The sequence below is a fragment of the Hippocampus bargibanti genome, linkage group LG12, assembly GCF_051943395.1.
Source record: "Hippocampus bargibanti isolate YZ-2025 linkage group LG12, ASM5194339v1, whole genome shotgun sequence".
Classification (NCBI taxonomy): domain Eukaryota; kingdom Metazoa; phylum Chordata; class Actinopteri; order Syngnathiformes; family Syngnathidae; genus Hippocampus; species Hippocampus bargibanti.
In genome coordinates, this window is record NC_142745.1 from 1,762,112 (window position 1) to 1,770,751 (window position 8,640).

General features: G+C 41.1%; 1 protein-coding gene across 2 annotated transcripts; it reads right to left on the bottom strand.

Moving 5' to 3' along the window:
• Nucleotides 1–2: 2 nt before the first annotated feature.
• Nucleotides 3–8,406, bottom strand: synpra (synaptoporin a). 2 transcript variants are annotated; one of them, XM_089009580.1, is made up of 6 exons: nt 8,275–8,406; nt 8,089–8,154; nt 4,169–4,293; nt 3,890–4,088; nt 2,500–2,691; nt 3–1,586 (listed from the first exon to the last, which is right to left on the bottom strand). In XM_089009580.1, the coding sequence occupies exons 1-6, from the start codon at nt 8,290–8,292 to the stop codon at nt 1,353–1,355; spliced, it is 834 nt and encodes a 277-aa protein (XP_088865706.1). In that variant the 5' UTR covers nt 8,293–8,406; the 3' UTR covers nt 3–1,352. The 2 variants fall into 2 exon arrangements, with proteins under 2 accessions (XP_088865706.1, XP_088865707.1); XM_089009581.1 differs by lacking the exons at nt 8,089–8,154; nt 8,275–8,406 and adding an exon at nt 5,077–5,566 and having other exon boundaries at nt 4–1,586.
• Nucleotides 8,407–8,640: the final 234 nt, after the last annotated feature.

Here is an 8,640-nt window from a genome sequence, read left to right on the forward strand (position 1 = left end):
GTCTTTTGTTATTCAAGGTAGAAATACAGACAGTTTCTTTCACTCACACATCTGATCATCAAGAGCCGTTTTATTGTTGCATGCTTCTATGTCAACAAGTAAGGGTTGCGATTGTCATATTCTCTTGCAACAATAGAAGAGAGCTTAGCCCTACCACGTTTTTTTTTTAAACACACAAGCATGGACAAGTTTCACAGTAAATTGTTGCAAACACTTGTGCATAAAAGCAGGGAAGAGTCCTCTTTACATGAGCAAAAGAAAATGTCATCTAAGCATCTGATTGGAGTCATGTGACATCACAAATATACGTACAGTGAGACCTCAACTTACAAACTTTTTGTCTTACAATTTGTCAAATTTATGAAAATTAAACCTTATAATAAGCACTATTTTCACAATACACACCCACCACGGCTGGCGGAGTGATCTTCGGCGGAAGCACACGACCGAATAGCACCACAGGTTAAGTTACTAACAGTCCTTATGGAAGGTGACTCTCCTTCCATAAGCCATCAATGACTATCAAAAAGGTAAATAAAACTTTTACAGCACAGTTTATTTCATTAATTATAGTCGTCATGTAATGCGCCTCTCTTTCCAAACAGCAATTCCCTTTGACCTTCGACCTCCAACGCCATTCCATCAAGCCATAAATGACCACAAATGTAAATCAAGTGACTTTATGTAACAATGCAGTGTATTTCTTTCATTACAATACAATATCACATTTATTATACATAAAATAAGGTATGTTGTGTGTAGTTTTAAGGCTTATTTAGTTGAAAAGTATCTTTTATGGAAACCCGGGAACGGATTATTCCCATTTTAATGGTTTCCTATGGGAATTTTTTTTTTGAGATACACTTTTCGCCTTACACACTCTGTCTGGGAACCAATTAAGTTCGTAAGTTGAGGTCTCACTGTAATGTAGTTTTAAGAACTATTGACATATTGCAAAAATGGACGTGTGTCATGCTGCTTGGACAAAGTGAAGAATCGATCAAAGGAAACATTTCGATTTGGAGAGACCATAGAAACACATGCGGTAACATGCACAAATTCAACACCGTTTTCCAAAGTTTGAAATATACAAATACGGAACATATCCGCGTCCACACTTAGTTGAAAACATGACCAGAGAAATACGTAGACAAACACAAGTGAACACAACCGTAATATTGCACACATCCCAAAATAAAACACGGGAGAAAAAAAAAAATAAAGTATGAAATTTACCTGACAAAACTTGTATTCATCGGGTGTAAACTCTTCTTCCTCCGCTTGGCTGTATTTTTTTATTTATTTCCCTCAGCCATTTTCATGTTTAAAATGCAAAAGTACCACCGAAAGTACTACAAAGGAGAGGGAGCTCCAACCTGACCGTACTCGGAGACCTGGTCCAAGTCTGCGTTGTAGCAGCGCGACTGATCAATGCTGCCCTGGTTGGAGGGTTTCTGGGTAAAAGTGCTGCTCTGCTTCTCAGAGGCTCCGCCCACAAACCTGGCACCACCTTTATGCCAACCGGTCTCCTTGAAGACAAACCAGATGTTGCCCGCCCACAGAACAAAGTTGAGGAATCCGAAAACCTGCAGAGAAAGGGTGATCATTAATAAAAATATTATAGTACAGTAATACCTTGGCTTACGAACTTAATTGCTTCCCAGACAGAGTGTAAGGCGAAAAGTGTGTATCCCAAAAAATAATTTCCCATAGGAAACAATTAAAATGAGAATAATTCGTTCCCAGGTCCCCATAAAACACAATTTTCTACTTTCTAAGCCTTAAAACTACCCAAAATATACCTTATTTTATGTATGATAAATGTGCTACGGTATTATAATTGAAGAAATAAACTGTACTATATAATAAAGTCATTTTATTTACATTTGTGATAGTCATTGAAGGCTTGATGGAATGGAGTGGCCGCTTTCATCAGCTAAACACTTGAGGAACATAGCCTTCTTCTTTCACCATCTTGAGGAATGATACCTACAAGGATCTCTCCTTTGGATAGCTTTTTGCATCAAGTGTACAGATGGCTTGTGCGGGTTGATCGATGGGAATTTTAACCTTGCAGTCTACACTCTGCCTTTGAACTATCAAAGTTGAAACGCTCTCACTGTCGTCTGCCTGTCTCTTTAATGTTTAAACCACTTCCCCTCACTGCTGCGTTCTTGACCAATCACGTGGCTTTAACCGAAGACTGGGGGCGGGGAATAGAGGACAAAAACAGTCGGCTGCCATTTTGTTGTTAGAAGAAAGGGTTCGTTCACGACACATCACTCATTGAGGCCGCTCCGTGTACGAAAAAAGTTCATATGCCAAGGTAAAATGTTCATAAATTTAACGCTCGTAAACCGAAAAGTTCGTAAGCCAAAGGGTTCGCAAACCGAGGTATTACTATTAGTATTCCCTGTGACCCTTATGAGGATTAAGCAGACCGGAAAATATGTGGATATAATTTTTTATTTGTGTATTTTTGGGCCAAGTAAAACCTACCACTGAGGTGTTGAGTCCGGACCAGCGCGGTTCCTGCACAGAGCCACATTTATTTGTCTGATCCTTGCAAGCAGAGATAACAAGCTGAACCTCATCTGGATCTGTAGCTAGCTTGACATCAGACAGAGCTTTGGCCCAAGCTGAAGAGCTGACGAGCCACATGAAGGAGAACACAACAGTCACAACAAAGTCCTACAGGGACACACACACACACACAAAAAATGTTAATAGGTAAGCCTGTTCCTGCATCACCCTGTTTCTCCTGACTTTAATGGCTGCTGTTCCTGACCACATCTCACAGTTAGGCCAATGGGACTTAGTCGCTTGATGTCTGGAATACTTTGAACGTCTGTATTACACGAGAAATCTGTTCTGTTCAAAAGGCATACAGGTCCACCATAAAAATAGCCGAAATAGAAAGATAAAAATTAACTATCGTCTTAAAGGACAACCAAGACCATTTTTTCGTTTCCTAACTGACATCAGAAAAACGTTTGATAGCATCTAAAATACCCAAAACACGCAAGCTGATATTTTTAGTCAAATGCAAAACACCAATAAAAATGACTTAAAGTGTCCCAAAACTACTTCAAAATGACCTCAGAGAGGCCAAATTTCAGAAGGTCCCGCCCCCTTGTTCGTGATGTCACGCCAGGACGTCTTTACCTTGCTCTAGAATCAAAACAATGGCTTCAGATTGGGAGAAGATGCTTTCTTGTTACTCATCCAGTTATGAATATGATTCAAATCGTTCTGAAGAGGAAAGCATACATGTTTGCAATCGATTAAAGAAGTCCTCCCGTATCAATTCGAGCAGTCAGGACTCCAATGTAGCGTCCCAGAAAATGCACAAAAGGCCCAAGCTCCATTGGAAATGGGCTGATTTGTCTGATGGTAATTTTTGTCAACTAGTATCAAATAGTAGTCTTGGTGTAACACACGACGACTCACCATCGCGTTATTTTAGTTTTCCTTCTGATTTCGCCATCAACACGGATCAACACGACATTTTCAGACCAAACAAAGTACTGCAAAATGCATTGTGTGTCGCTTTCTCGGTCAGGGGCGTTCCTTCCGTGACGTGACGTGACGTCGGGAATCGTCAACAACTCAAAAACAAGACTTCCTGAATATTCAGCGCGAGTCTTAAAAGGTAAAATATAGCTATACGCCGCGGAATCTTTGTAAAATACACTCAGTAGAAGTCACTTGAAGCAATTTTACAAATTATGGACACAACTTGTCCGAAGGCGTCGGTTGTCCTTTAAATAGAAATGAGCGAGACCAAATAACTCCCATCCAATCACATTTGCAGATCCTGCAGTATCATCGATTCACCTTGTCAGTCACGCCCCCAAACCTTTGATTTAGAATCTCAAAATATACTCACGATCAAAGGTCCTCCATTGTTTTCGCGGTACTTGTCATGGAAGAAAACGTAGACAACGGTGGCGACCAGTGAGTACAAGAAAGCAAAGACAGCAATTGTTACGAAGAACTCCGCAGAAGACGAATAGTCTCCGGTGAGAAAGAAGCGCTCCTTTCTCACGCCTTCGCAAGCCGGCGCTTCAAATGACACCTGGTGCAACCTAAAGCAAAAGAAGAGCATTGAAAACAATGGCTTTGAACAACTGGAACGTGATGGAAGATGAAGATGAACGCGGCTCACCTGAAAGGATAAGCAAAGTCAACGGCAATGCTGAGGTTGCTGCTGGTTTTCTCCATGCAGTCCACGCTAACCCGCAACTGCCCAGAGTAGCCACCGCATGTTGCGAAGGCAAATATAGCAAATAGCTAAGACAAGGGAAAAGGGGGCGCAATATTTAGAGTAGCCTCTGGTTGTTTGATAAATGTCAGATTTTACAATGAGCTAATGTCTTTTGGAGTCTTTATTACCGGCTGAATAAATAATGAAAAGCTAGGAGAGTTGGCACTCTCACTTCCGAGCGCTATAAAAACCCAATGCAACGCAACGCAAAGATATTGTCGGGATCTGTTTTTGAAGCCCGCTACACAACAAATGGTTACAATATTCATTCATCCATCCATCCACCTATTTCCCAATCAGCTAATCCTCACAAGGGTCACAGGGATGGATGGATGGATAGATAGATACAGTGTGTAGTCCTGAGTCTAGATAGCTAAATAGTTCGAGAGCTAAATAGCTCGATAGCTAGCTCGACAGATAGCTAGCTAGACAAACAGACAGATAATCATGTACTCCTGAGTTTAGATAGCTAAATAGCTCGATAGCTAGCTCGACAGATAGCTAGCTAGACAAACAGACAGATAATCATGTACTCCTGAGTTTAGATAGCTAAATAGTTCGAGAGCTACATAACTCGAGAGCTAGCTCGACAAACAGACAGACAAATATGTACTTCTGAGTCTAGATAGCTCGATAGATACATAGCTCGAATGCTTTATAGCTCGATAGCTACATAGCTAAATACAGTCGCTCGTTAGCCGGACGGACGGACAGACAGACAGACAGATAGATAGATATTCCTCTGCTGGAATTAGCGCTCATTGCTTTGCATCATGAGAAATGTTCCTTTAAAATAGACATCCACACACCCGCATACACACGCCTCCCCAAATCTCCGATGCCAGATGGGTGAAATCTAAGTGGCCAGAGGAGGAGAATAATAAATGCTCTTAAGTGTTGGCAACAAGCCCCGATGATTATCTCTTCCCTCGCAGCTGTGATTTATCGCTCGAGTTTGGCACTTCTCATTTCAGGCATGGATGGGCCTTTGAACAAGGGAAGTGTGGCATTGTGGCGAGAGGGTAGCTGCTAAGCCTTCCTTGCACCCACCCCGCCCGCCTATGTTTATCTTCCTTTCCCAGCTGGGCTCCTCAGGGGGACCGAGCGACTCATGAGGGGGTGCGGGGGGACAAAAGAGAAATGCAACGGCAAGAAGAAGATGCTTGAGGCCAGAAATGAAAAACAAACATCTCCTTTTTTTGCCCTCTTTCCCAAACCGCCGACGTATTGGTATTGAATCGTTTGATGGAAAGAACTGAGTTCACAGGCGAGGTTTTCTAAAGCAATACGTTGACGCAAATAGTAATGCCATATAAATATGATCCATGACTACTACTACTAATAATAATAATAATAATAGGTTTCTTCAGCCGTCATCTGTATTTCTTTGAAGGTATTGGACGTTTCGCTTCTTATCTAAGAAGCTTCGTCAGCAAACTAAAGTCTTACTGGTAGTTTCGGCCCTATATATATATATATATATATATATATATATATATATATATATATATACACACACACACAGTAAAGTCTCGTTATATCGATATTGGTTATATCGATAGTACTGCTTATTACGATAATATTTCTATGAACGCAAGAAAAAAATTTACATGCCGCAGGATCGGATATATAGATAGTCCTGTTATATCGATATTTTTTCTGACTCCCGAGAATATCGAAATAACGAGACTTTACTGCATATATATATATATATATATGTCTGGACAGTAGGGATATATATATATATATATATATATATATATATATATATATATATATATATATATATATATATATATATATACACACATGGCGGTGTGCCGGACTCTGCTATGATAGGTCCCTGTTCTCAGATTGGGAGGAGCAGAGGACTACTCCCTGCAGCTCCATTGATTATATATCTAGCGCCGAAACGACCAGTAAGACTTTAGTTCGCTGAAGAAGCATCTTGGATAAGAAGCGAAACGTCCGACACCTTCAAAGAAGTACAGATGACGGCAGAAGAAACCTTTTCATCGATGGACCATTCCTGTACGACTGAGAGCTTACACAGACGTAGCTAATTCATCCTAAAAGCGAATCACTTTTATTAACAGCAGCACACTAGAGGAAAGGAAGGTCCACGTGCCTTGACAAGAAAGCTTGTCTTATCTTTTTTTTTTTTTTTTTTTTTTTTTTTGCAGCAGCAGCGTCACAAAACAAATTCAGGACTCATTTCATAGTGGCTAATCCCTTCTTTTTTGTCCCACATCGCTCCGATTCATCTACCCCACGAATTCCTTTCCACTCTCACTCTCCGCAGACTCTGCTGCCCACGAGCACACAAAAAAAAAATCTCCATTTCGATTTTGTTACGCTGTTCTTCTTTGATGATGGCCTTCTATCGTCTATTTCTCGGGACGGTGAGGTGCCAGATAGCATTTTGGTTCCATCCGAATGTTCCTCTACGTCACATGCATGATACGGTGCTGGCACAAGTGTGTGAGATGTTGCAGCTACGGTGACGCATGGATGCATAAACAAATGTATATCATTAGCATCACGTGCTCATCCGACTGTGCAATTTTTTTGCCGCTTTTCTCATTGCCGTGCGCGCGCACACGGCAATGTGAAGCGATTGGGCACATCTCAAAGGACAGCTTCTGCATGACTTAGTCTAGGGTGGACAGAAGCGGAGCTTACAGCTGTTTGCAACGGAATATGCCAGCCAGAGATTGTGTGCCAAACACACAAAGACACACACACCCACAGCACCCCCATCAGCAGATAACAGCTTGCAATCTTAAAGGACAACCGACACTATTTTTTTGTTTCCTAACTGACGTCAGAAATACACTTTATAGCATCTAAAATACCCAAGGCTTAGTTATGCTGATGAGGTGATACCAGATCAAATGGGGCAATCGGGCCAGTCGTAGACCCAATTTTCAGGCAGGACAATGGAAGTAATCAGTCAGGACAATAGAAATAATCAGTGTAGCCGCAGGGAGTAGTCCTCTGCTCCCCCCAACTTGAGAGCAGGGACCAATCATAGCAGAGTCAGGCACCGCCACGTCTGGACAGTAGGGATATATATATATATATATATATATATATATAGTGCCAAAACTACCAGCAAAAGATTTTAGTTCGCTGACAAAGCCTCTTTGATAAGAAGCGAAACGTCCGACACCTTCAAAGAAATACAAATGACGGCTGAAGAAACCTTCTCATCGATGGACCACTCCTGTACGACTGAGAGCTTACACAGACGGACTGTTATTGTGGTTTACATCCAAAAATATGACATTTTGGATATGATTTTAGCAAGCAACATGGAATTTTACAAGTTTGATTTGCTTTCGAGGGCCGAAAAAAAACGACGTGGCGGGCCGGATTTGGCCCCCGGGCTTTGCCTTTGACACCTGTGCTTTAAAACAATTTAGAATCCAACGAATATGAAAAAAAATGAGAATATTACATTTGTGTGTGGTGTGTCCTGCTCCCTTGCGGTTGTTTTGGGTAGCCGTGTGAGGACCCCCCCCCCAAACAATATTTCAATGTTGAAGGGCATATATGACATTTCTCATTTATTTTCATGATGATGCTCAATTACTTCACGATGGGTTGTTTGCCTCATAACTATAGACACTAATTTCGTCAATAGCATCCTTAAAAAAATGATGCTACGATGATCAATCGAAAGTCAAATCACTATCTGACTGTAACATGCCGATAGCGGCGACACGTAAACGTCGTTCGGGTCGACATTATATAACTCAGCCTCGTTTAAAGATGTTAACGCATGGGATGTAAACACTGAAAAAAATGTTCCAACCTACCCATTCCAAAACGCGGATAAATCCTAGAGGGAGTTTGAGCACCTGGAAGGTCCCCGCAGATGCGAGCTGCCAACACACGAAAGCATATCAAAAGTCGGCGAAGCTTTTTAAATTTATAATCACTGTTTAAATTAGGCAGACGTTCATATTTGAAATAAGTACTCGTGCCTACTAGCATTTACCGACCAGATTTGCAGCGTCCATTCCAGCAGCGTTTCCTCGTGCTACTCCTTTGCTTGATGTAAACAAACAGAAAACTGGAGACCCAATCCGAGTAGCTGTGAGGTGGGACCAGTCCGAGGCTTCTTTCTTTTTTTCGATTTCCGATTACATCCGAAACAAACCGAATCTCCCCTTCGCTCTTATTGTTGTGCTTTTAATAATAAGACATTTAATTTCAAGCGTCTTTCAAAACACCCAAGGACACTTTACAATAAAAACAAAGCATACAACAATAAAACCATAAGTAAAATGATAAATAATAAAATAGCAGATTGAACTAGATATTGAAAGCCATTTTAAACAGGTGGGAGTTGAAAATAGGGAGGGAGT

Coding starts and splice junctions, on each gene's coding strand:
- synpra (XM_089009580.1), bottom strand. Junction 4,294..8,088: donor TTATCCGCGTTTTGGAATGG/GTAGGTTGGAAC, acceptor CCCTTGTCTTAG/CTATTTGCTATATTTGCCTT. Junction 4,089..4,168: donor GACTTTGCTTATCCTTTCAG/GTGAGCCGCGTT, acceptor CTTTTGCTTTAG/GTTGCACCAGGTGTCATTTG.